The 27,470-nt window shown below is 46.2% G+C and overlaps 1 protein-coding gene across 1 annotated transcript in view; it reads left to right on the plus strand.

Annotated features, from left to right (window-relative positions):
* Positions 1 to 26,544, plus strand: part of LOC123990465 (fibronectin type III domain-containing protein 4-like) — a 284,753-nt gene extending 258,209 nt beyond the window's left edge. Inside the window, exons 4-6 of the mRNA XM_046291014.1 lie at positions 8,637 to 8,726; positions 23,674 to 23,807; positions 26,369 to 26,544. Of these exons, the coding sequence (XP_046146970.1) occupies positions 8,637 to 8,726; positions 23,674 to 23,807; positions 26,369 to 26,410 (266 nt within the window). The 3' untranslated portion in view covers positions 26,411 to 26,544. The remainder of the gene's footprint in view (positions 1 to 8,636; positions 8,727 to 23,673; positions 23,808 to 26,368) is intronic.
* The last annotated feature ends 926 nt before the right edge of the window (positions 26,545 to 27,470 follow it).

A 27,470-nucleotide genomic window follows, 5' to 3' on the forward strand; every position in this document is an offset into this window, starting at 1 on the left:
ATTGGTTAGGGATCAACCCCAAGGAGAACAGGATTTATGTCTGTCAGTATCTGCCTCGGAGTCATAATTATATTATATAGATCAAAACGCTGACTACACCAGTGGAGGCTCCTCAGAGGAGGAAGGGGAGGACCATCCTTCTCAGTGAATTTCACAAAAATAAACATTTTAAAACATTGAAAAAGTTGTCATTTAAAAAAAAAGATATACTAAATATATTCACATGTAAATAAATAATTGATTAAAACACACTGTTTTCAAATGTAGGTCTACAGTAACCTCAACAGCACTCTATAGGGTAGCACCATGGTGTAGCCAGAGGACAGCTAGCTTCCGTCCTCCTCTAGGTACAGTGACTTCAATACAAAACATAGGAGGCTCATGGTTCTCACCCCCTTCCATAGACATACACAGTAATTATGACAACTTCTGGGAGGACGTCTTCCAGCCTATCAGAGATCTTGCAGCGTGAACTGACATGTTGTCCACCCAATCAAAGGATCAGAGAATGAATCTAGTACTGAAAGCATAAGTTCCAGCTAGCTAGTACTGCAGTGCATAAAAACTGATGAGTAGTTGACTCAAAGAGAGAGAAAGACAATAGTTGAACAGTTTTCTATTGATGAATTTCAAGCGAGAGAGAGAGAGAGAGAGAGAGAGAGAGAGAGAGAGAGAGAGAGAGAGAGAGAGAGAGAGAGAGAGAGAGAGAGAGAGAGAGAGAGAGAGAGAGAGTCATTTTCTTTCAGTTTCACTTACTTAGCTAGAAAATGCTACTGGCTAGTTTAGTTACTCAAACACCAGGCTCAAACAGAGGAATTCTATGTTAGCTATCCGGCTATGACTATCCAACACAACACTGGAACTCTTCCAAGTCAAGGTTAGCTTTTGGTATTATTAATTTATTGCACCGGGACCCGCCGGTGCAATACTGTACACTGTAACGTTACTGTATGATTGTAGTGTTAGTTCTATTAAAATAACTTCTTATGACTGCAGGGGCAGGTTTGAGTAGATTGGCTGAAAGAGAGGGGCCCAGAATAAACTGCCTGCTGCTCAGTCCCAGTTGCTAATATATGCATATTATTCGTAGAATTGGATAGAAAACACTCTGACATTTCTAAAACTGTTTGAATGATGAGTATAACAGAACTCATATGGCAGGCAAAAAACCTGAGAAGAATCCAAACAGGATTTGGGAAAACTGAGGTTGGTCGATTTTAAACCCAGCCCCTATTGAATACACGGTGGGATATTGGTTATGTTGCACTTCCTAAGGCTTCCACTAGATGTCAACCGTCTTAAGAAACTTGTTTGAGGATTCTACTGTGAAGTGGGACCGAATGAGAGAGGAATGAGTCAGGTCTGCCATGAGCTGACCATGCTCTGACCATGCGCGTTCACTTGAGAGGGAGCTCTGTTCCATCGCACTTCTGAAGACAATGTAATTCTACGGTTGGAACGTTATTGAATATTTAATTTAAAAACATCCTAAAGATTGATTCCATACATTGTTTGACATGTTTCTACGGACAGTAATGGAACTTTTTGACATTTCGTCTGCAACTAGGGAAAGCGCATCATGGATTTGTTTACCAAACAAAAGTAGCTATTTGGACATAAATGATGGACATTATCGAACTAAATCAAACATTTAATGTGGAACTGGGATTCCTGGGAGTGCATTCTGATGAAGATCATTAAAGGTAAGTGAATATTTATAATGCTATTTCTGACTAATGTTGACTATCCAATATGGCGGATATCTTTTTGGCTGCTTTGTTGTCTGAAAGCTGTACTCAGATTATTGCATGGTTTGCTTTTTCCGTAAAGTGTTTTTGAAATCTGACACAGCATTAAGGAGAAGTGTATCTATATTTCCATGTCTAACCATGTCTAACCATTGTATTTTCATCGACATTTATAATGATTATTTCTGTAAAATTATGTGGCTCTGCAGTATCACCGGATGTTTTTGGAACTAGTGAACATAACGCGCCAATGTATACTGAGATTTTTAAAATATAAATATGCACTTTATCAAACAAAACATATATGTATTGTGTAACATGAAGTCCTATGAGGGTCATCTGATGAAGATCATCAAAGGTTAGTGATTCATTTTATCTCTATTTGTGCTTTTTGTGACTCCTCTCTTTGGCTGGGAAAATGGCTGATTTTTTCTGTGACTTGGCGGTGACCTTTCGCTTTCGCTGTAAATCCTATTTGAAATCGGACACTTTGGTGGGATTAACAACAAGATTAGCTTTAAAATGGTATAAGATACATGTATGTTTGAGGAATTTTAATTATGAGATTTCTGTTGTTTGAATTTGGAGCTCTGCACTTTCACTGGCTGTTGTCATATCGATCCCGTTAACGGGATTGCAGCCTTAACGATGATTTAACTGTGATTTAACGTTACGTTAGCTAATATGGGGACAACGATGTAGGATGTGTGGAGCAATTATGACATGGTTTGGCTTGGAAAGGTTTTTTCACCTGGTAACATACAGCTGATGTGTTGTGCACAAACGAAAGGAACCGTTGAGAGGAGGAGAGTGCATAGAGGATAGAACGAATTCAACATGGCTGCTATGAAAGCTGAGAGGAGGAGAGTGCATAGAGGATAGAATGAATTCACCATGGCTGCTATGAAAGATGAGAGGAGGAGAGTGCATAGAGGTTAGAACGAATTCAACATGGCTGCTATGAAAGATGAGAGGAGGAGAGTGCATAGAGGATAGAATGAATTCAACATGGCTGCTATGAAAGATGAGAGGAGGAGAGTGCATAGAGGTTAGAATGAATTCAACATGGCTGCTATGAAAGATGAGAGGAGGAGAGTGCATAGAGGTTAGAATGAATTCAACATGGCTGCTATGAAAGCTGAGAGGAGGAGAGTGCATAGAGGTTAGAATGAATTCAACATGGCTGCTATGAAAGATGAGAGGAGGAGAGTGCATAGAGGTTAGAATGAATTCAACATGGCTGCTATGAAATCTGAGAGGAGGAGAGTGCATAGAGGTTAGAATGAATTCAACATGGCTGCTATGAAAGTGACCTTTGTTAATACGTGATCATGGGTGTATTCATTCCGCCGATTCCGTTGAAAAATGTTTCTTAAACGGAAGCAAACGGGGATAAACATACCTAAAATTGTCCTCCCTCATAATCAACGGCACTGACGAACTGATGAAAGTGTATACAGCGGCCGTGAAAAAGCCCATTTTCTGATTTGCTCTATTTTTGCATTTTGCATCACTATCATCAACTTTACCTTTTATATTCATATACTGTCCATACACACCATTATATATATACAGTACGGATCATGAAGCTGGTTGAGATAATGCCAAGAGTGTGCAAAGATGTCATCAAGTCAAAGGCTGGCTACTTTGAAGAATAAAATATATTTTGATTTGTTTTACACTTTTTTGGTTACTACATGATTCCATATGTGTTATTTCATAGTTGTTTATGTCTTCACTGTTATTCTCCAATGTAGAAAATAGTAAAAAAAAATAAGAAAAACCCTTGAATGAGTAGGTATATCCACACTTGTGACTGGTACTGTATGTGTACACAACCTGACCAAAAGTATGTGGACACCTGCTCATCAAACATCTAATTCGAAAATCATGGGCATTAGTATGGAGTTGGTCCCCGCTTTTCTGCTATAACAGCCTCCACTCTTCTGGGAAGGCTTTCCACTAGATGTTGGAATATTGCTGCTATAACAGCCTCCACTCTTCTGGGAAGGCTTTCCACTAGATGTAGGAACATTGCTGCTATAACAGCCTCCACTCTTCTGGGAAGGCTTTCTACTAGATGTTGGAACATTGCTGCTATAACAGCCTCCACTCTTCTGGGAAGGCTTTCTACTAGATGTTGGAACATTGCTGCTATAACAGCCTCCACTCTTCTGGGAAGGCTTTCCACTAGATGTTGGAACATTGCTGCTATAACAGCCTCCACTCTTCTGGGAAGGCTTTCCACTAGATGTAGGAACATTGCTGCGATAACAGCCTACACACTTCTGGGAAGGCTTTCCACTAGATGTTGGAACATTGCTGCTATAACAGCCTCCACTCTTCTGGGAAGGCTTTCCACTAGATGTAGGAACATTGCTGCTATAACAGCCTCCACTCTTCTGGGAAGGCTTTCCACTAGATGTTGGAACATTGCTGCTATAACAGCCTCCACTCTTCTGGGAAGGCTTTCCACTAGATGTTGGAACATTGCTGCAGGGACTTCTGCTTCCATTCAGCCCCAAGAGCATAATTTTTTTGAACCTTTATTTAACCAGGTAAAACCCATTGAGGATAAAAACCTCTTTTGCAAGGGCGACCTGGCAAGAAGGCAAAACAGGGAAATAGCAACGTGTCCATAAAACATTACAAAAAAATACAGAATACACACAAAGGACAAAGTGTCACGAGTTAAAGACACAATTGAAGATCAGAAACAACTGCAGTTATAACAAACACTGTTGTCAATCAGAGTATTAAAAACAGACAAGGACACCAACTCCCCTAACTGTACAATCTTCTGAAGTATGTTCTAAGATGAAAGGACATTATGGGAAAAAATATTGTCCCCATCTCAGTTCTACCCTCAGGAACAGACAAGGACACCAACTCCCCTAACTTTACAATCTTCTGAAGCATCTTCCAAGATGAAGGGACATTATGGGAAAAATATTGTCCCCATCTCAGTTCTACCCTCAGGAACAGACAAGGACACCAACTCCCCTAACTTTACAATCTTCTGAAGCATCTTCCAAGATGAAGGGACATTATGGGAAAAATATTGTCCCCATCTCAGTTCTACCCTCAGGAACAGACAAGGACAGCAGCGACTGTGAACCAAGACTGTATTGAGTAACTGATCTGGTCAGTAAGGAACAGAGATACAAAAGGAGTTGTCCCTTCAATGTTTTGTACACAAAAGTGTTCCAGTGCTTTAGCCTCCTGGTGGAGAGAAAGGTCCATTACACCACAGTTTACAGATCACAGTGATGGGTCAGTGATCGAGCGTTGGTAATAGATCTTAAAGCACCGTGACACACTGTGTTCAGAGTTTAAGGTCCTTGCTGAGGCATCTAGACAATGTCACCATAATACAGCACTGATTAAAAAGAAGTGTTTGAACAAGATATTTTCTGACAAACATTGAAAAGCAAGATATGTTCCTGAAATAGAAACCCAGTTTCAACTTCAGTTTTCTTGGTCAAGTTATCAATGTGCTGTTTAAAATTCAACTTTTTCATCTAACCAAATCCCAAGATACTTATAGGAGGTAATCCTATCAATTTTCTGGCCTTTTATAGTTAAAATCTTTAAGTGACTCCATCTGTTAACTTTCAGGGAAGAGAAAACCATCAACTTTGTTTTCCTTTCATTAAGCACGAGTTTAATTTGGAAAAGCTGCCTTTGAAAAAACATCAAAGGCCAACTGTAAGTCCTGAAAAGCCTTCTCAATATTAAATGCGCTGGAATAAATAATTGGGTCATCAGCATACAGATGGAGATTTGCAGAGTCAACAGTCTTCCCTATATCATTTATATACAGTGTAAAAAAGGATCAGACCTAAGATTGAGCCCTGGGGAACTCCTTTTGTAAGCCTTCGAAACTCAGATTTCATACCCTCCTGAGCTACACACTGCGTTCTGTCAGAAAGGTAGTTCTGCAACCAAATCAATGCATCAACACTTACACCTTTTTTTGTCTATTCAACAGCAGGGCGTGGTCAACAGTGTTGAAGGCCAACAGCAGGGCGTGGTCAACAGTGTTGAAGGCCAACAGCAGGGCGTGGTCAACAGTGTTGAAGGCCAACAACAGGGCATGGTCAACAGCGTCCAAGGCCAACAGCAGGGCATGGTCAACAGTGTTGAAGGCCAACAGCAGGGCATGGTCAACAGTGTGGAAGGCCAACAGCAGGGCATGGTCAACAGTGTTGAAGGCCAACAGCAGGGCATGGTCAACAGTGTTGAAGGCCAACAACAGGGCATGGTCAACAGTGTTGAAGGCCAAGAGCAGAGCATGGTCAACAGTGTGGAAGGCCAACAGCAGGACGTGGTCAACAGTGTGGAAGGCCAACAGCAGGGCATGGTCAACAGGATTGAAGGCCAACAGCAGGGCATGGTCAACAGTGTTGAAGGCCAACAACAGAGCATGGTCAACAGTGTTGAAGGCCAACAGCAGGGCGGGGTCAACAGTGTTGAAGACCAACAGCAGGGCGGGGTCAACAGTGTTGAAGACCAACAGCAGGGCGTGGTCAACAGTGTTGAAGGCCTACAGCAGGGCGTGGTCAACAGTGTTGAAGACCAACAGCAGGGTATGGTCAACAGTGTTGAAGGCCAACAGCAGGGTGTGGTCAACAGTGTGGAAGTCCAACAGCAGGGTATGGTCAACAGTGTTGAAGGACAATAGCAGGGCATGGTCAACAGTGTTGAAGGCCAACAGCAGGGTATGGTCAACAGTGTCGAAGGCCAACAGCAGGACGTGGTCAACAGTGTCGAAGGCCAACAGCAAGGTATGGTCAACAGCATCCAAGGCCAACAGCAGGGCATGGTCAACAGTGTTGAAGGCCAACAGCAGGGCATGGTCAACAGCATCCAAGGCCAACAGCAGGGCATGGTCGACAGTGTTGAAGGCCAACAGCAGGGCATGGTCAACAGTGTTGAAGGCCAACAGCAGGGTATGGTCAACAGTGTCGAAGGCCAACAGCAGGACGTGGTCAACAGTGTCGAAGGCCAACAGCAAGGTATGGTCAACAGCATCCAAGGCCAACAGCAGGGCATGGTCAACAGTGTTGAAGGCCAACAGCAGGGCATGGTCAACAGCATCCAAGGCCAACAGCAGGGCATGGTCGACAGTGTTGAAGGCCAACAGCAGGGCATGGTCAACAGTGTTGAAGGCCAACAGCAGGGCATGGTCAACAGTGTGGAAGGCCAACAACAGGGCATGGTCAACAGTGTGGAAGTCCAACAGCAGGGTATGGTCAACAGTGTTGAAGGACAATAGCAGGGCATGGTCGACAGTGTGGAAGTCCAACAGCAGGGTATGGTCAACAGTGTGGAAGGCCAACAGCAGGCTTGCGAGGGTTAACACGTTTAAATGTCTTATTCATGTCGGCCACGGAGAAGGAGAGGGAGGGCCAGCAATGTTTGGTAGCGGGCCGCGTCGGTGGCACTATATTATCCTCAAAGCGAGTAAAGAAGGTGTTTAGTTTGTCTGGAAGCAAGACGTCAGTGTCCGTGACATGGCTGGTTTTCTTTTTGTAGTCCGTAGACCCTGTAGACCCTGCCACAAACGTCTCGTATCTGAGCCGTTGAATTGCGACTCTGCTTTGTCCCTATACTGACATTTCTCTTGTTTGATTGCCTTGCAATAACTACACTGTTTGTATTGGGCCATACTCTCAGTCGTCTTTTCATGCGGTGGTTTGCACTTTCAGTTTTGCACGAATGCCGCCATCTACCCACGGTCTCTGGTTCGGGTTTTAATAGTCCGTGTGTACAACATCTCCAATGCACTTCTTATAAACTCACTCACCGAATCAGCGTATCATTCAATATTATTCTCTGAGGCTGCCCGGAACATTTCCAAGTCCATGTTATCAAAACAATCTTGAAGCGTGGATTCCGATTGGTCAGACCAGCGTTGAATAGTTCTTGTCACGGTACATCCTGTTTGAGTTTCTGCCTATAGGACGGGAGGAGTAAAATAGAGTTGTGGTCAGATTTGCCAAAGGGAGTGCGGAGGAGGGCCTTGTATTCATCGCGGAAGTTAGATTAGCAGTGATCCAGTGTATTGCCAGCATGAGGACCACAATCAATATGCTGACATAATTTAGGTTGCCTTGTTCTCAAATGTGCTTTGTTAAAAATCCCCAGCTACAATAAATGCAGGCTGAGGATATGTGGTTTCCAGTTTGCATAGAGTCCAGTGAAGTTCCTTCAGGTCCATCGTGATATCGGCTTGAGGGGGCATAGACACGGCTGTGACAATAACTGACGAGAATTCTCTTGGGAGATAATATGGTCGGCATTTGATTGTAAGGAATTCTATGTTTAGGTGAACAAAAGGACTTCAGTTCCTGTATGTTGTTACGAGTACACAATGAGTCATTAATCATGAAACATACACCCCCCACCCTTCTTCTTCCCGGAGAGATGTTTATGTCGGCACGACGCATAAAGAATCCCAGTGGCTGTACCGACTCCGACAACAAATCCCGAGAGAGCCATGTTTCTGTGAAACAGACTGTTACAATCTCTGATGTCTCTCTGGAAGGCAACCCTTGCTATAATTTAGTCTACCTTGTTGTCAAGAGACTGGGCATTGGCGAGTAGTATACTCGAAAGCGGTGGGAAGTGTGCATGCCTCCGAAGTCTGACCAGGAGGCCATCTACCATTTCTGCCACGACGATGTTTTGGGTCAGCCTCTGGAATCAGATCAAATGTCCTGGGTGGTGGTGAGAACAAAGCATGTTACAGGTTAACGGATGAAAGAAGAAAGAGCCAGTCTGTGTTGGTACTGACTGGTACTGACTGTTGTCAGTTTGCTCTCTTGTGTATTATAGTCTTGGTACCGACTGATACTAACCAGATCTGTTGTCTCTTTCCCACAGATGACCCTGCTGTGGAGGGAGTGGACAAGTCCCGACAGCTCCAGACTGGGGAGATGATCATCATCGTGGTAGTGCTTCTCATGTGGGCAGGTAAGTACTGGCTTTACAGGTACATACTGGCTTTACAGGTACATACTGGCTTTACAGGTACATAATGGCTTCACAGGTATGGACTGGCTATACAGGTACATACTGGATTCACAGGTATGGACTGGCTTTACAGGTACGGACTGACTTTACAGGTACATACTGGCTTCACAGGTGCATACTGGCGTTACAGGTACGGTCTGGCTTTAAAGGTACATACTGGCTTCACAGGTACATACTGGCTTCACAGGTACGGTCTGGCTTTACAGGTACATACTAGCTTTACATGTACATACTGGCTTTACAGGTACATACTAGCTTTACAGGTACATACTAGCTTTACAGGTACATACTGGCTTCACAGGTACATACTAGCTTTACAGGTACAGACTGGCTTTACAGGTACATACTGGCTTCACAGTTACATACTGGCTTCACAGTTACATACTGGCTTCACAGGTACATAATGGCGTCACAGGTATGGTCTGGCTTTAAAGGTACATACTGGCTTCACAGGTACGGACTGGCTTTACAGGTACAGATTGGCTTCACAGGTACGGTCTGGCTTTACAGGTACATACTAGCTTTACAGGTACATACTGGCTTCACAGGTACATACTAGCTTTACAGGTACATACTGGCTTCACAGGTACGGTCTGGCTTTACAGGTACATACTAGCTTTACAGGTACATACTGACTTCACAGGTACATACTAGCTTTACAGGTACATACTGGCTTCACAGGTACGGTCTGGCTTTACAGGTACAGATTGGCTTTACAGGTACAGATTGGCTTTACAGGTACAGATTGGCTTTACAGGTATGGCCTGGCTTTACAGGTACAGATTGGCTTTACAGGTACAGATTGGCTTTACAGGTACGGCCTGGCTTTACAGGTATGGGATGGCTTTACAGGTACAGGTTGGCTTTACAGGTACCGACTGGCTTTACAGGTACAGTCTGGCTTTACAGGTACAGATTTGCTTTACAGGTACCGACTGGCTTTACAGGTACGGCCTGGCTTTACAGGTACGGACTGGCTTTACAGGTACCGACTGGCTTTACAGGTACGGTCTGGCTTTACAGGTACAGATTGGCTTTACAGGTACCGACTGGCTTTACAGGTACCGACTGGCTTTTACAGGTACGGTCTAGCTTTACAGGTACCGACTGGTTTTACAGGTACGGTCTAGCTTTACAGGTACCGACTGGTTTTACAGGTACGGTCTGGATTTACAGGTACCGACTGGCTTTACAGGTACCGACTGGTTTTACAGGTACAGATTGGCTTTATATAGGTACAGATTGGCTTTACAGGTACAGATTCGCTTTACAGGTACAGACTGGCTTTACAGGTACAGCAGTGATCATTACAGGTACAGCACTGATCATTACAGGTACAGTAGTGATCATTACAGGTACAGTATTGATCATTACAGGTACAGTATTGATCATTACAGGTACAGTATTGATCATTACAGGTACAGTATTGATCATTACAGGTACAGTTGGGATCTTAATCATTTATAAACTGTATATGCTTTACATTATTTACAGGATCATTAATGATGAGCTCGGGAGTACAAGTTCAGATAGTGCTTCAGGGTCCTGGTTTCTCTGTCAATCAATCAATCAATCAATTATTTAATCAATCAACCAATCAATGAATAAATCAAAGCACTTCAAGGTCATCTTTTGACAAAAATAACTAAACGGGCCAAATCGTCCAAATCGGGGTTTGTTGTAATTGAAGTAAGATCACATTAACAGAGAGGCTCAGTATTTCTACATATCTTCCCCTCTATGAACACATCACAGTTCTCCCACTCGTCCCAGGTATTAAACCCTCCAGCCCAGTAATTGTCACGCCCTGGTCAAAGTATGTATGTTTTTCTTCATTTATTTGGTCAGGCCAGGGGGTGACATGGGTTATTGTGGTGCGTTTTTGTCATGGGGTTTTTGTGGGGTGTCTAGCATAGTCTATGGCTGCCTGAGGCGGTTCTCAATCAGAGTCAGGTGATTTTCGTTGTCTCTGATTGGGAACCATATTTAGGCAGCCATATTCTTTCAGTGTTTGGTGGGTGATTGTTCCTGTCTTTGTGTTTGCACCAGATAGGGCTGTTTGGTGGGTGATTGTTCCTGTCTTTGTGTTTGTACCAGATGGGGCTGTTTGGTGGGTGATTGTTCCTGTCTTTGTGTTTGTACCAGATAGGGCTGTTTGGTGGGTCATAGTTCCTGTCTTTGTGTTTGTACCAGATAGGGCTGTTTGGTGGGTGATTGTTCCTGTCTTTGTGTTTGTACCAGATAGGGCTGTTTGGTGGGTCATAGTTCCTGTCTTTGTGTTTGCACCAGATAGGGCTGTTTGGTGGGTGATTGTTCCTGTCTTTGTGTTTGCACCAGATAGGGTTGTTTGGTGGGTGATACCAGATAGGGCTGTTTGGTGGGTGATTGTTCCTGTCTTTGTGTTTGCACCAGATGGGGCTGTTTGGTGGGTGATTGTTCCTGTCTTTGTGTTTGCACCAGATGGGGCTGTTTGGTGGGTGATTGTTCCTGTCTTTGTGTTTGCACCAGATGGGGCTGTTTCGGTTTTCATTATTTCATTTAATTTATTTTTGTAGTTTCTGCTTGTATAGTTTTTCCTTCATTAAAAAATATCATGAATCATCATCACGCTGCATTTTGGTCCGACTCTCCTTCAACGGAAGAAAGCCATTACAGTAATTGATTAGCGATGCCTCGTGCATCTATTCTCATTGATGAGCAGTGTGATCCAATAAGACGTGGCATGCTGGGATACCTCATGGACCTGCACCAACTGGGGCTATTTCACAATTAGCTCCTCCTTCCTGAAGTATACACTCCTTTACTTCTCTTCACTGATTAGAACGTTTTTAAAACAACATGGTGGTAACTCCCACTAGCCCATGTCTGCACCAATCAAATGCTTTGTCTTTTGTGGGAAGCAGTGAAAGGAGTGTACAGTGGGATGATTTGGATGCACACAGGGTTTTGTACCCCAGGGACCTGGCTGTGGAGAGGGTTAATACAAACTGCATGAAGGAAGACAGGAGCGAAGACAGGAGCCTGTGAAGACAGGAGCCTCTGAAGACAGGAAAGAAGATAGGAGTCTCTGAAGACAGGAGAGAAGACAGGAGAGAAGACAGGAGTCTCTGAAGACAAGAGATCTCCTCTGAAGACAGGAGAGAAGACAGGAGTCTCTGAAGACAGGAGAGAAGACAGGAGAGAAGACAGGAGCCTCTGAAGATCAAGAGATCTCCTCTGAAGACAGGAGATAAGACAGGAGCCTCTGAAGACAGGAGCCTCTGAAGACAGGAGAGAAGACATGAGCCTCTGAAGACAGGAGAGAAGAGAGGAGAGAAGACAGGAGCCTCTGAAGACAGGAGCCTCTGAAGACAGGAGCCTCTGAAGACAGGAGCCTCTGAAGACAGGAGCCTCAGAAGACAGGAGCCTCTGAAGACAGGAGCCTCTGAAGACAGGGAGAAGACTGAAGAAGAAAGAGCCTCTGAAGACAGGAGCCTCTGAAGAAAGGAGAGAAGACAGGAGCCTCTGAAGACAGGAGAGAAGAGAGGAGAGAAGACAGGAGCCTCTGAAGAAAGGAGAGAAGACATGAGCCTCTGAAGACAGGAGAGAAGAGAGGAGAGAAGACAAGAGCCTCTGAAGACAGGAGCCTCTGAAGACAGGAGAGAAGACATGAGCCTCTGAAGACAGGAGAGAAGAGAGGAGAGAAGACAAGAGCCTCTGAAGACAGGAGAGAAGAGAGGAGAGAAGACAGGAGCCTCTGAAGACAGGAGCCTCTGAAGACAGGAGCCTCTGAAGACAGGAGAGAAGACAATAGCCTCTGAAGACAGGAGAGAAGACAGGAGCCTCTGAAGACAGGAGCCTCTGAAGACAGGAGCCTCTGAAAACAGGAGCCTCTGAAAACAGGAGCCTCTGAAGACAGGAGCCTCTGAAGACAGGAGCCTCTGAAGACAGGAGAGAAGACAGGAGCCTCTGAAGACAGGAGAGAAGACAGGAGCCTCTGAAGACAGGAGCCTCTGAAGACAGGAGCCTCTGAAGACAGGAGAGAAGACTGAAAACAGGAGCCTCTGAAGACAGGAGCCTCTGAAGACAGGAGCCTCTGAAGACAGGAGCCTCTGAAGACAGGAGCCTCTGAAGACAGGAGAGAAGACAAGAGCCTCTGAAGAGAGGAGAGAAGAGAGGAGAGAAGACAGGAGCCTCTGAAGACAGGAGCCTCTGAAGACAGGAGAGAAGACAGGAGCCTCTGAAGACAGGAGCCTCTGAAGACAGGAGCCTCTGAAGACAGGAGAGAAGACAAGAGCCTCTGAAGAGAGGAGAGAAGAGAGGAGAGAAGACAGGAGCCTCTGAAGACAGGAGCCTCTGAAGACAGGAGCCTCTGAAGACAGGAGCCTCTGAAGACAGGAGCCTCTGAAGACAGGAGCCTCTGAAGACAGGAGCCTCTGAAGACAGGAGCCTCTGAAGACAGGAGAGAAGACAAGAGCCTCTGAAGACAGGAGAGAAGAGAGGAGCCTCTGAAGACAGGAGAGAAGACAGGAGAGCAGACAGGAGCCTCGGAAGACAGGAGCCTCTGAAGACAGGAGCCTCTGAAGACAGGAGCCTCTGAAGACAGGAGAGAAGATAAGAGCCTCTGAAGACAGGAGCCTCTGAAGACAGGAGCCTCTGAAGACAGGAGCCTCTGAAGACAGGAGCCTCTGAAGACAGGAGCCTCTGAAGACAGGAGAGAAGACAAGAGCCTCTGAAGACAGGAGAGAAGAGAGGAGCCTCTGAAGACAGGAGAGAAGACAGGAGCCTCGGAAGACAGAAGCCTCTGAAGACAGGAGCCTCTGAAGACAGGAGCCTCTGAAGACAGGAGCCTCTGAAGACAGGAGAGAAGACAAGAGCCTCTGAAGAGAGGAGAGACGACAGGAGCCTCTAAAGACAGGAGCCTCTGAAGACAGGAGCCTCTGAAGACAGGAGAGAAGACAAGAGCCTCTGAAGACAGGAGAGAAGAGAGGAGAGAAGACAGGAGCCTCAGAAGACAGGAGCCTCAGAAGACAGGAGCCTCTGAAGACAGGAGAGAAGAGAGGAGAGAAGACAAGAGCCTCTGAAGACAGGAGAGAAGAGAGGAGAGAAGACAGGAGCCTCTGAAGACAGGAGCCTCTGAAGACAGGAGCCTCTGAAGACAGGAGAGAAGACAATAGCCTCTGAAGACAGGAGAGAAGAGAGGAGAGAAGACAGGAGCCTCTGAAGACAGGAGCCTCTGAAGACAGGAGCCTCTGAAGACAGGAGCCTCTGAAGACAGGAGCCTCTGAAGACAGGAGAGAAGACGAGCCTCTGAAGACAGGAGAGAAGAGAGGAGCCTCTGAAGACAGGAGAGAAGACAGGAGAGCAGACAGGAGCCTCGGAAGACAGAAGCCTCTGAAGACAGGAGCCTCTGAAGACAGGAGCCTCTGAAGACAGGAGCCTCTGAAGACAGGAGAGAAGACAAGAGCCTCTGAAGAGAGGAGAGAAGACAAGAGCCTCTGAAGAGAGGAGAGAAGAGAGGAGAGAAGACAGGAGCCTCTGAAGACAGGAGCCTCTGAAGACAGGAGCCTCTGAAGACAGGAGAGAAGACAGGAGCCTCTGAAGACAGGAGCCTCTGAAGACAGGAGAGAAGACAAGAGCCTCTGAAGAGGAGAGAAGAGAGAAGACAAGAGCCTCTGAAGACAGGAGCCTCTGAAGACAGGAGCCTCTGAAGACAGGAGCCTCTGAAGACAGGAGCCTCTGAAGACAGGAGCCTCTGAAGACAGGAGCCTCTGAAGACAGGAGCCTCTGAAGACAGGAGAGAAGACAAGAGCCTCTGAAGACAGGAGAGAAGAGAGGAGCCTCTGAAGACAGGAGAGAAGACAGGAGAGCAGACAGGAGCCTCGGAAGACAGGAGCCTCTGAAGACAGGAGCCTCTGAAGACAGGAGCCTCTGAAGACAGGAGAGAAGATAAGAGCCTCTGAAGACAGGAGCCTCTGAAGACAGGAGCCTCTGAAGACAGGAGCCTCTGAAGACAGGAGCCTCTGAAGACAGGAGCCTCTGAAGACAGGAGCCTCTGAAGACAGGAGAGAAGACAAGAGCCTCTGAAGACAGGAGAGAAGAGAGGAGCCTCTGAAGACAGGAGAGAAGACAGGAGCCTCGGAAGACAGAAGCCTCTGAAGACAGGAGCCTCTGAAGACAGGAGCCTCTGAAGACAGGAGCCTCTGAAGACAGGAGAGAAGACAAGAGCCTCTGAAGAGAGGAGAGACGACAGGAGCCTCTAAAGACAGGAGCCTCTGAAGACAGGAGCCTCTGAAGACAGGAGAGAAGACAAGAGCCTCTGAAGACAGGAGAGAAGAGAGGAGAGAAGACAGGAGCCTCTGAAGACAGGAGCCTCTGAAGACAGGAGCCTCTGAAGACAGGAGCCTCTGAAGACAGGAGCCTCTGAAGACAGGAGAGAAGACAATAGCCTCTGAAGACAGGAGAGAAGACAGGAGCCTCTGAAGACAGGAGCCTCTGAAGACAGGAGCCTCTGAAGACAGGAGCCTCAGAAGACAGGAGCCTCAGAAGACAGGAGCCTCTGAAGACAGGAGCCTCTGAAGACAGGAGAGAAGACAATAGCCTCTGAAGACAGGAGAGAAGAGAGGAGAGAAGACAGGAGCCTCTGAAGACAGGAGCCTCTGAAGACAGGAGCCTCAGAAGACAGGAGCCTCTGAAGACAGGAGCCTCTGAAGACAGGAGAGAAGACGAGCCTCTGAAGACAGGAGAGAAGAGAGGAGCCTCTGAAGACAGGAGAGAAGACAGGAGAGCAGACAGGAGCCTCGGAAGACAGAAGCCTCTGAAGACAGGAGCCTCTGAAGACAGGAGCCTCTGAAGACAGGAGCCTCTGAAGACAGGAGAGAAGACAAGAGCCTCTGAAGAGAGGAGAGAAGAGAGGAGAGAAGACAGGAGCCTCTGAAGACAGGAGCCTCTGAAGACAGGAGAGAAGAGAGGAGCCTCTGAAGACAGGAGAGAAGACAGGAGAGCAGACAGGAGCCTCGGAAGACAGAAGCCTCTGAAGACAGGAGCCTCTGAAGACAGGAGCCTCTGAAGACAGGAGCCTCTGAAGACAGGAGAGAAGACAAGAGCCTCTGAAGAGAGGAGAGAAGACAGGAGCCTCTGAAGACAGGAGAGAAGACAGGAGCCTCTGAAGACAGGAGCCTCTGAAGACAGGAGCCTCTGAAGACAGGAGAGAAGACAAGAGCCTCTGAAGACAGGAGAGAAGAGAGGAGAGAAGACAGGAGCCTCTGAAGACAGGAGCCTCTGAAGACAGGAGCCTCTGAAGACAGGAGCCTCTGAAGACAGGAGCCTCTGAAGACAGGAGAGAAGACAAGAGCCTCTGAAGAGAGGAGAGAAGACAGGAGCCTCTGAAGACAGGAGCCTCTGAAGACAGGAGCCTCTGAAGACAGGAGAGAAGAGAGGAGCCTCTGAAGACAGGAGAGAAGACAGGAGAGCAGACAGGAGCCTCGGAAGACAGAAGCCTCTGAAGACAGGAGCCTCTGAAGACAGGAGCCTCTGAAGACAGGAGCCTCTGAAGACAGGAGCCTCTGAAGACAGGAGAGAAGACAAGAGCCTCTGAAGAGAGGAGAGAAGAGAGGAGAGAAGACAGGAGCCTCTGAAGACAGGAGCCTCTGAAGACAGGATAGAAGACAGGAGCCTCTGAAGACAGGAGCCTCTGAAGACAGGAGCCTCTGAAGACAGGAGAGAAGACAAGAGCCTCTGAAGACAGGAGAGAAGAGAGGAGAGAAGACAGGAGCCTCTGAAGACAGGAGCCTCTGAAGACAGGAGCCTCAGAAGACAGGAGCCTCAGAAGACAGGAGCCTCTGAAGACAGGAGCCTCTGAAGACAGGAGAGAAGACAAGAGCCTCTGAAGACACGAGAGAAGAGAGGAGCCTCTGAAGACAGGAGAGAAGACAGGAGAGCAGACAGGAGCCTCGGAAGACAGGAGCCTCGGAAGACAGGAGCCTCTGAAGACAGGAGCCTCTGAAGACAGGAGAGAAGATAAGAGCCTCTGAAGACAGGAGCCTCTGAAGACAGGAGCCTCTGAAGACAGGAGCCTCTGAAGACAGGAGAGAAGACAAGAGCCTCTGAAGAGAGGAGAGACGACAGGAGCCTCTGAAGACAGGAGCCTCTGAAGACAGGAGCCTCAGAAGACAGGAGAGAAGACAGGAGCCTCTGAAGACAGGAGCCTCTGAAGACAGGAGAGAAGACAGGAGCCTCTGAAGACAGGATAGAAGACAGGAGCCTCTGAAGACAGGAGCCTCTGAAGACAGGAGCCTCTGAAGACAGGAGAGAAGACAAGAGCCTCTGAAGACAGGAGAGAAGAGAGGAGAGAAGACAGGAGCCTCTGAAGACAGGAGCCTCTGAAGACAGGAGCCTCTGAAGACAGGAGCCTCTGAAGACAGGAGCCTCTGAAGACAGGAGCCTCAGAAGACAGGAGCCTCAGAAGACAGGAGCCTCTGAAGACAGGAGCCTCTGAAGACAGGAGAGAAGACAAGAGCCTCTGAAGACACGAGAGAAGAGAGGAGCCTCTGAAGACAGGAGAGAAGACAGGAGAAGACAGGAGCCTCGGAAGACAGGAGCCTCGGAAGACAGGAGCCTCTGAAGACAGGAGCCTCTGAAGACAGGAGAGAAGATAAGAGCCTCTGAAGACAGGAGCCTCTGAAGACAGGAGCCTCTGAAGACAGGAGCCTCTGAAGACAGGAGAGAAGACAAGAGCCTCTGAAGAGAGGAGAGACGACAGGAGCCTCTGAAGACAGGAGCCTCTGAAGACAGGAGCCTCAGAAGACAGGAGAGAAGACAGGAGCCTCTGAAGACAGGAGAGAAGACAAGAGCCTCTGAAGACAGGAGAGAAGAGAGGAGAGAAGACAGGAGCCTCAGAAGACAGGAGCCTCAGAAGACAGGAGCCTCTGAAGACAGGAGCCTCTGAAGACAGGAGCCTCTGAAGACAGGAGCCTCTGAAGACAAGAGCCTCTGAAGACAGGAGCCTCTGAAGACAGCAGACAGGAGCCTCGGAAGACAGAAGCCTCTGAAGACAGGAGCCTCTGAGACAAGAGAGGAGCCTCTGAAGACAGGAGAGAAGACAGGAGAGCAGACAGGAGCCTCGGAAGACAGAAGCCTCTGAAGACAGGAGCCTCTGAAGACAGGAGCCTCTGAAGACAGGAGAGAAGACAAGAGCCTCTGAAGAGAGGAGAGACGACAGGAGCTTCTGAAGACAGGAGCCTCTGAAGACAGGAGCCTCAGAAGACAGGAGAGAAGACAGGAGCCTCTGAAGACAGGAGCCTCTGAAGACAGGAGAGAAGACAAGAGCCTCTGAAGACAGGAGAGAAGAGAGGAGAGAAGACAGGAGCCTCAGAAGACAGGAGCCTCAGAAGACAGGAGCCTCAGAAGACAGGAGCATCAGAAGACAGGAGCCTCTGAAGACAGGAGCCTCTGAAGACAAGAGCCTCTGAAGACAGGAGAGAAGAGAGGAGCCTCTGAAGACAGGAGAGAAGACAGGAGAGCAGACAGGAGCCTCGGAAGACAGAAGCCTCTGAAGACAGGAGCCTCTGAAGACAGGAGCCTCTGAAGACAGGAGAGAAGATAAGAGCCTCTGAAGACAGGAGCCTCTGAAGACAGGAGAGAAGACAAGAGCCTCTGAAGACAGGAGCCTCTGAAAACAGGAGACATGACAGGAGCCTTTGAAGACAGGAGACATGACAGGAGCCTCTGAAGACAGGAGCCTCTGAAGACAGGAGCCTCTGAAGACAGGAGAGAAGACCGGAGCCTCTGAAGACAGGAGCCTCTGAAGACAAGAGCCTCTGAAGACAGGAGCCTCTGAAGACAGGAGACATGACAGGAGCCTTTGAAGACAGGAGCCTTTGAAGACAGGAGCCTTTGAAGACAGGAGCCTCTGAAGACAGGAGCCTCTGAAGACAGGAGCCTCTGAAGACAGGAGCCTCTGAAGACAGGAGCCTCTGAAGACAGGAGAGAAGACCGGAGCCTCTGAAGACAGGAGCCTCTGAAGGTGCTATTTGAAGGGAATAGGGTGCTATTTGAAGGGAATAGGGTGCTATTTGAAGGGAATAGGGTGCTATTTGAAGGGAATAGGGTGCTATTTGAAGGGAATAGGGTGCTATTTGAAGGGAATCGGGTGCTATTTGAAGGGAATAGGGTGCTGTTTGAAGGGAATAGGGTGCTATTTGAAGGGAATAGGGTGCTATTTGAAGGGAATAGGGTGCTATTTGAAGGGAATAGGGTGATAGGCTGCTATTTGAAGGGAGTAGGGTGCTATTTGAAGGGAGTAGTACTATTTGAAGGGAATAGGGTACTATTTGAAGGGAATAGGGTGCTATTTGAAGGGAGTAGTACTATTTGAAGGGAATAGGGTGCTATTTGAAGGGAATAGGGTGCTATTTGAAGGGAATAGGGTGCTATTTGAAGGGAATAGGGTGCTATTTGAAGGGAATAGGGTGCTATTTGAAGGGAATAGGGTGCTATTTGAAGGGAATAGGGTGCTATTTGAAGGGAATAGGGTGCTATTTGAAGGGAATAGGGTGATAGGGTGCTATTTGAAGGGAATAGGGTGCTATTTGAAGGGAGTAGTGTGCTATTTGAAGGGAATAGGGTGCTATTTGAAGAGAATAGGGTGATAGGGTGCTATTTGAAGGGAATAGGGTGCTATTTCAAGGGAGTAGTGTGCTATTTCAAGGGAGTAGTGTGCTATTTGAAGGGAATAGGGTGCTATTTGAAGAGAATAGGGTGATAGGGTGCTATTTGAAGGGAATAGGGTGCTATTTCAAGGGAGTAGTGTGCTATTTCAAGGGAGTAGTGTGCTATTTCAAGGGAGTAGTGTGCTATTTGAAGGGAATAGGGTGCTATTTGAAGAGAATAGGGTGATAGGGTGCTATTTGAAGGGAGTAGTGTGCTATTTGAAGGGAATAGGGTACTATTTGAAGGGAATAGGGTGCTATTTGGGAGGCAGTAACTGTCAGTTCCATCACCATCTCTACACCTCTTAGTGTATGGGGTAATGGGACAAAGGCCATATACAGTCTTATTAAATAGCTTATGAATGTGTTATGAGTGCTTTATAAACAAGCAATATGATCGCCATTGGCTTTTCTCTGGCGTATGAAATGAACAGCTACGCTTTACCCTCATAAAGAATTCAACACACAGAAGATTGAATTGCCAGTTTCTCCTGATAAAGGGTTTGCTGACTTCACGTCCATCTCAGGATCGTCTGCTTCCTAGATATAAAGGCACCTCAGATTTGACTCCCGAATACAAACCACCGGGAGGGGGTCCTAGGAGGCTGTGAATTAAAGAAGAAAACATTGTTGTGTGTCTGAATGACAACGTCGCCTCGCCTTTCCATGCTGGCTTCCAACAGTGTTACTATAGTAACCACTGTATAGGAAGGTAGATGCTACTCAGTGCTACTGATGGTCTTGGCCGTGAGATCTCTGTGTCCCTTCAATTTTATTTTTTATTTTTTACCTTTATTTAACCAGGCAAGTCAGTTAAGAACACATTCTTATTTTCAACGACGGCCTGGGAATAGTGGGTTAACTGCCTGTTCAGGTGCAGAACGACAGATTTGTACCTTGTCAGCTCGGGGGTTTGAACTCGCAACCTTCCGGTTACTAGTCCAACACTCTAACCACTAGGCTACGCTATATACCCTAACATACACAGCATTATAAAACCTATTATAAACACTATTATATAGACATTATTACATAAACTATTATATATTAACATATTATATATACTATTATATGTACACTATAACATACCCTATTATATATACACTACTATTAGCCGGCCTGCTATCGTAAATGTTAGCAACACCTCTGCCTTTGCGGGATGGCGGGGGATATGGTCACTAGTGTAACCAGGAGGAGAGGACTCATTTAACACAGTAAATTCATCAGGCTTAAGTCATGTTTCAGTCAGGCCAATCACATCAAGTGATTACATAGCCTAGTTATTACCTCAGTACTGGTACCATGTGTACATAGCCTAGTTATTACCTAGTTATTACCTCAGTACTGGTACCATGTGTATATAGCCTAGTTATTACCTAGTTATTACCTCAGTACTGGTACCATGTGTACATAGCCTAGTTATTACCTAGTTATTACCTCAGTACTGGTACCATGTGTACATAGCCTAGTTATTACCTCAGTATTGGTACCATGTGTACATAGCCTAGTTATTACCTCAGTACTGGTACCATGTGTACATAGCCTAGTTATTACCTAGTTATTACCTCAGTACTGGTACCATGTGTACATAGCCTAGTTATTACCTCAGTACTGGTACCATGTGTACATAGCCTAGTTATTACCTCAGTACTGGTACCATGTGTACATAGCCTTGTTATTACCTCAGTACTGGTACCATGTATATAGCCTAGTTATTACCTAGTTATTACCTCAGTACTGGTACCATGTGTACATAGCCTAGTTATTACCTCAGTACTGGTACCATGTGTATATAGCCTAGTTATTACCTAGTTATTACCTCAGTACTGGTACCATGTGTACATAGCCTAGTTATTACCTCCTGGTACCATGTTATTACCTAGTTATTACCTCAGTACTGGTACCATGTGTACATAGCCTAGTTATTACCTCAGTACTGGTACCATGTGTATATAGCCTAGTTATTACCTCAGTACTGGTACCATGTGTATATAGCCTAGTTATTACCTCAGTACTGGTACCATGTGTACATAGCCTAGTTATTACCTCAGTACTGGTACCATGTGTATATAGCCTAGTTATTACCTCAGTACTGGTACCATGTGTACATAGCCTAGTTATTACCTCAGTACTGGTACCATGTGTACATAGCCTAGTTATTACCTCAGTACTGGTACCATGTGTACATAGCCTAGTTATTACCTCAGTACTGGTACCATGTGTACATAGCCTAGTTATTACCTCAGTACTGGTACCATGTGTACATAGCCTAGTTATTACCTCAGTACTGGTACCATGTGTACATAGCCTAGTTATTAACTCAGTACTGGTACCATGTGTACATAGCCTAGTTATTACCTCAGTACTGGTACCATGTGTACATAGCCTAGTTATTACCTCAGTACTGGTACCATGTGTACATAGTCTAGTTATTACCTCAGTACTGGTACCATGTGTACATAGTCTAGTTATTACCTCAGTACTGGTACCATGTGTACATAGCCTAGTTATTACCTCAGTACTGGTACCATGTGTATATAGCCTAGTTATTACCTCAGTACTGGTACCATGTGAACATAGCCTAGTTATTACCTCAGTACTGGTACCATGTGTACATAGTCTAGTTATTACCTCAGTACTGGTACCATGTGTATATAGCCTAGTTATTACCTCAGTACTGGTACCATGTGTATATAGCCTAGTTATTACCTCAGTACTGGTACCATGTGTATATAGCCTAGTTATTACCTCAGTACTGGTACCATGTGTATATAGCCTAGTTATTACCTCAGTACTGGTACCATGTGTATATAGCCTAGTTATTACCTCAGTACTGGTACCATGTGTACATAGTCTAGTTATCGTTACTCATTGTGTATTTATTCCTTGTGTTATTGTTTTTCAAAAATGTTTCATTGTTGGTATTGGCCCGTAATTTAAGCATTTCACTGTTAGTCTACTCCGTTTTACGAAACATGTGAGAAATACAATTTGATTTGATTTAGAAGAGATCCCAGATTTGATTACACAGTTTTACAATATACTAATTTTCCCTGCAGTGGGGTGAAAGGGTAACCTAGTGGTTAGAGCAGGTAACCTAGTGGTTAGAGCAGGTAGCCTAGTGGTTAGAACAGGTAGCCTAGTGGTTAGAGCAGGTAGCCTAGTGGTTAGAGCAGGTAGCCTAGTGGTTAGAGGCAGGTAGCCTAGTGGTTAGAGCAGGTAGCCTAGTGGTTAGAGCAGATAGCCTAGTGGTTAGAGGCAGGTAGCCTAGTGGTTAGTGGTTAGAGCAGGTAGCCTAGTGGTTAGAGGCAGGTAGCCTAGTGGTTAGAACAGGTAGCCTAGTGGTTAGAGCCAGGTAGCCTAGTGGTTAGTGGTTAGAGCAGGTAGCCTAGTGGTTAGAGCAGGTAGCCTAGTGGTTAGAGCAGGTAGCCTAGTGGTTAGAGACAGGTAGCCTAGTGGTTAGTGGTTAGAGCAGGTAGCCTAGTGGTTAGAGCAGGTAGCCTAGTGGTTAGAGCAGGTAGCCTAGTGGTTAGAGCAGGTAGCCTAGTGGTTAGTGGTTAGAGCAGGTAGTCTAGTGGTTAGAGCAGGTAGACAAGTGGTTAGAGCAGGAAGCCTAGTGGTTAGAGCAGGTAGCCTAGTGGTTAGAGCAGGTAGCCTAGTGGTTAGAGCAGGTAGCCTAGTGGTTAGAACAGGTAGCCTAGTGGTTAGAGCAGGTAGCCTAGTGGTTAGAGCAGGTAGCCTAGTGGTTAGTGGTTAGAGCAGGTAGTCTAGTGGTTAGAGCAGGTAGCCTAGTGGTTAGAGCAGGTAGCCTAGTGGTTAGAGCAGGTAGCCTAGTGGTTAGAGCAGGTAGCCTAGTGGTTAGAGCAGGTAGCCTAGTGGTTAGAGCAGGTAGACAAGTGGTTAGAGCAGGTAGCCTAGTGGTTAGAGCAGGTAGCCTAGTGGTTAGAGCAGGTAGCCTAGTGGTTAGAGCAGGTAGACAAGTGGTTAGAGCGTTGGGCCAGTAATAGAAAGGTTGCAAGTTCAAATCCCAGAGCTGACAAGGTACAGATCTGTCACCATACACTCCCTGGGAATGAGCCAGCTACCTTTTCAACATGCCGCTACAACAACCCCAGGTTACAATAGCAGGAAGTGATGACAAGCCTGTGAGTGACAATGACAGTATGCTAATCCCCATCTCTCTTGTCTACCCCCCACAGCTGTAATCGCCTTGTTCTGTCGGCAGTATGACATCATCAAGGACAACGACTCGAGCTCCGGTAAAGACAAGGTCAAACCGTCGTCGATGGCGAGCACTCCAGAACACTGCTCTGGAGGACTGCTACGGAGCAAGGTACATAGATATGAGAGAGAGAGAGAGAGAGAGACTTTTCATTCCCTGCATAGTGACCACTACTTTTCATTCCCTGCATAGTGCACTACTTTTCATTCCCTGTATAGTGCACTACTTTTCATTCCCTGCACTACTTTTCATTCCCTGTATAGTGACCGACTTTTCATTCCCTGTATAGTGACCGACTTTTCATTCCCTGCATAGTGACCTACTTTTCATTCCCTGCATAGTGACCTACTTTTCATTCCCTGCATAGTGACCTACTTTTCATTCCCTGTATAGTGACCTACTTTTCATTCCCTGTATAGTGACCTACTTTTCATTCCCTGCATAGTGCACTACTTTTCATTCCCTGTATAGTGACCGACTTTTCATTCCCTGTATAGTGCACTACTTTTCATTCCCTGTATAGTGCACTACTTTTCATTCCCTGCATAGTGCACTACTTTTCATTCCCTGTATAGTGCCCGACTTTTCATTCCCTGTATAGTGGGGAATAGGGTGCTTTTCATTCCTTTGTATAGCCACTACCATTCCTCAGAGGGTCATCTGCATTCAGTATAGTGCACACCATTCCCTGTATAGTCTGGACTTTTCATTCCCTGCATAGTGCACTACTTTTCATTCCCTGTATTGCGCACTACAGTGCCTATGATAGGGCTACGTGGGGAATAGGGTGCTTTTTGGGGAGCATCCTTAGTCTTTGTACTGAAGCCACCAGCCAATCGATCAGAGGGGTCATCTGCATCAGAAAGTACACCACCTCAGGATAGATCTGGATCAGAAAGTACACCACCTCAAGATAGATCTGCATCAGATAGTACACCACCCCAGGGTAGATCTGTATCAGATAGTACACCACCCCAGGGTAGATCTGTATCAGATAGTACACCACCCCAGGGTAGATCTGTATCAGATAGTACACCACCCCAGGGTAGATCTGTATCAGATAGTACACCACCCCAGGGTAGATCTGCATCAGATAGTACACCACCCCAGGGTAGAGAGAAATGAACTGAGTGAGGTACTGAGCTCTCTCCTGTTTGAAGAAGCTCAGGGGTAAATCTCTGTTCCTGTCACACCCTGGTCGAAGTATTTTGTGTTTTTCTTCATGTATTTGGTCAGGCCAGGGTGTGACATGGGTTTTTGTATGTGGTGTGTAGCTTAGTGGGATTGTAGCTCAGTGGGGTGTTCTAGGAGAGTCTATGGCTGTCTGAAGTGGTTCTCAATCAGAGGCAGGTGTTTATCGTTGTCTCTGATTGGGAACCATATTTAGGCAGCCATATTCTTTAGTTGTGTTGTGGGTGATTTTCCTGAGTGTCTTGATGTCCTTGTGCTGTGTTAGTTGACACAAGTATAGGCTGTTTTCGGTTTTCGTTTATTGTTTTGTTGTGTTTATTCGTGTTTACGTTGTGTGATTAAACATGGATCGCAATATACACGCTGCAGTTTGGTCCGACTCTCCTTCACCATATGAAAACCGTGACAGTTCCTCTCTCCTTTTCCTCTTCTCATTAGGAGGTCGAAGGGGAAAGAAAGGGTTTCTGATGAGGGTCACGACAATTTCCCAGAATTACTAGTTTCAGCGTTACGAGATGATTTTACTGTCACAAATGTGTTGTTCAGGCATTTTAATTATTTCTATCTAAAGGGGTGACTGAATAAAACTCAGCACTGCTGAGAAAAATGATCTGCAATTTGGTCATTAAATCAAAGCCAATGGATCTCGTCCACTATAGGAGAGGTAGTAGATAACACTATAGGAGAGGTAGTAGATAACACTATAGGAGAGGTAGTAGATAACACTATAGGAGAGGTAGTAGATAACACTATAGGAGAGGTAGTAGATAACACTATAGGAGAGGTAGTAGATAACACTATAGGAGAGGTAGTAGATAACACTATAGGAGAGGTAGTAGATAACACTATAGGAGAGGTAGTAGATAACACTATAGGAGAGGTAGTAGATATGCGAGAGTGATAGGAAAGTGGCTTTTATGGAGATCGATTCCCCTCCTCCTCGTCTCACCTAAACGATCTAGCCTGACATCGCTAAGTGTTCTTGCCTGGCTTCACAAACCGATGACTTATTGTGATCAATGGTGATGATGGTTTTATCTGTCAAAGACCAACGTTGGCTGGACAGATCGCTGAGACTGACAAGGACAGAGCAGGAACCGCTCTGACAACAGCAACAACTGATGAATATGTATGCTTACTGACAGAGACAATGTGTTAGTGGTTTTGTTATTCACGTTTTTGAACCTTCCTCTTTTCCTACAGAGAAACCCAACAAATGCTCTGATTGGTAAACGGAGGCAACGACATTAGATTAGCATGTTATTTTAAATATAAAATAACCCCCTCTACCTCCTCCTGCAGTGGGTGTCTCAAATGGCACCGTACACCCTATGGACCCTGGACAAAAGTAGTGCACTATATAGGGTATAGGGTGCTATTTGGGATGCAGGTGATGTCTCAGTCCTCTTCCTCTGACAGGACAGGATAGCGCTGCTTAACAACAGTCACATGTATCTATTTCTCTCTCCTATCTATTGCAGTTTCATCCATCGCTACAATCTATCAACATCATGGAGGTTTGATGGGGAAAGTGAAGAAGTCAACTTCCCCTCCTCCTTCTCCTCCTCCTCATTCCTCCTTTCCTTCTCTCCTCCTCATTCCTCCTTTCCTTCTCTTCTCCTCATTCCTCTTTTCCTTCTTTCCTTCTCCTCATTCCTCCTTTCCTTCTCCTCCTCCTCATTCCTCCTTTCCTTCTCTCCTCCTCATTCCTCCTTTCCTTCTCTTCTCCTCATTCCTCTTTTCCTTCTTTCCTTCTCCTCATTCCTCCTTTCCTTCTCCTCCTCCTCATTCCTCCTTTCCTTCTCTCCTCCTCCTCATTCCTCCTTTCCTTCTCTCCTCCTCCTCATTCCTCCCTTCCTTCTCTCCTCCTCATTCCTCCCTTCCTTCTCTCCTCCTCCCCTCCTCCTCATCCCTTTTCCCTTCTCTCCTCCTCATTCCTCCTTTCCTTCTCTCCTCCTCATTCCTCCTTTCCTTCTCTCCTCCTCCTCCTTTTCTTCTCCTCCTCATCCCTCCTTTCCTTCTCTTGTCCTCCTCATCCCTCCTTTCCTTCTCTCCTCTTCCCCTCCTCCTCATCCCTCCTTTCCTTATCTCCTCTTCCCCTCCTCCTCATCCCTCCTTTCCTTATCTCCTCCTCTCGTTCCTCCTTTCCTTCTCTCCTCCTCCTTTTCTTCTCCTCCTCATCCCTCCTTTCCTTCTCTCCTCCACATCCCTCCTTTCCTTCTCTCCTTCTCCTCCTCCTCCTCCTCGTCTTCCTCCTCCTCGATGAAGACAGAACTCTGGGCGGAACAAGCCATTATCTGAACTGCACCGGCGAGGAGCGACTGTCAATGCCAGTCGGCCAAGTTAATCGAGCAAAGGACACACATGCATGCACAAACACACACACACAGTTGAGTCTAAGTGCACAAACACAAAGACACACACACACAAACACAAAGACACACACACAAACACAAAGACACACACACACACAAACACACACACACAAACACACACACACAAACACACACACAAACACACACACAAAAACACACACACACAAACACACACACACAACACACACACACACACACACACACACAC

The sequence above is a fragment of the Oncorhynchus gorbuscha genome, linkage group LG12 (assembly GCF_021184085.1).
Source record: "Oncorhynchus gorbuscha isolate QuinsamMale2020 ecotype Even-year linkage group LG12, OgorEven_v1.0, whole genome shotgun sequence".
Lineage (NCBI taxonomy): Eukaryota > Metazoa > Chordata > Actinopteri > Salmoniformes > Salmonidae > Oncorhynchus > Oncorhynchus gorbuscha.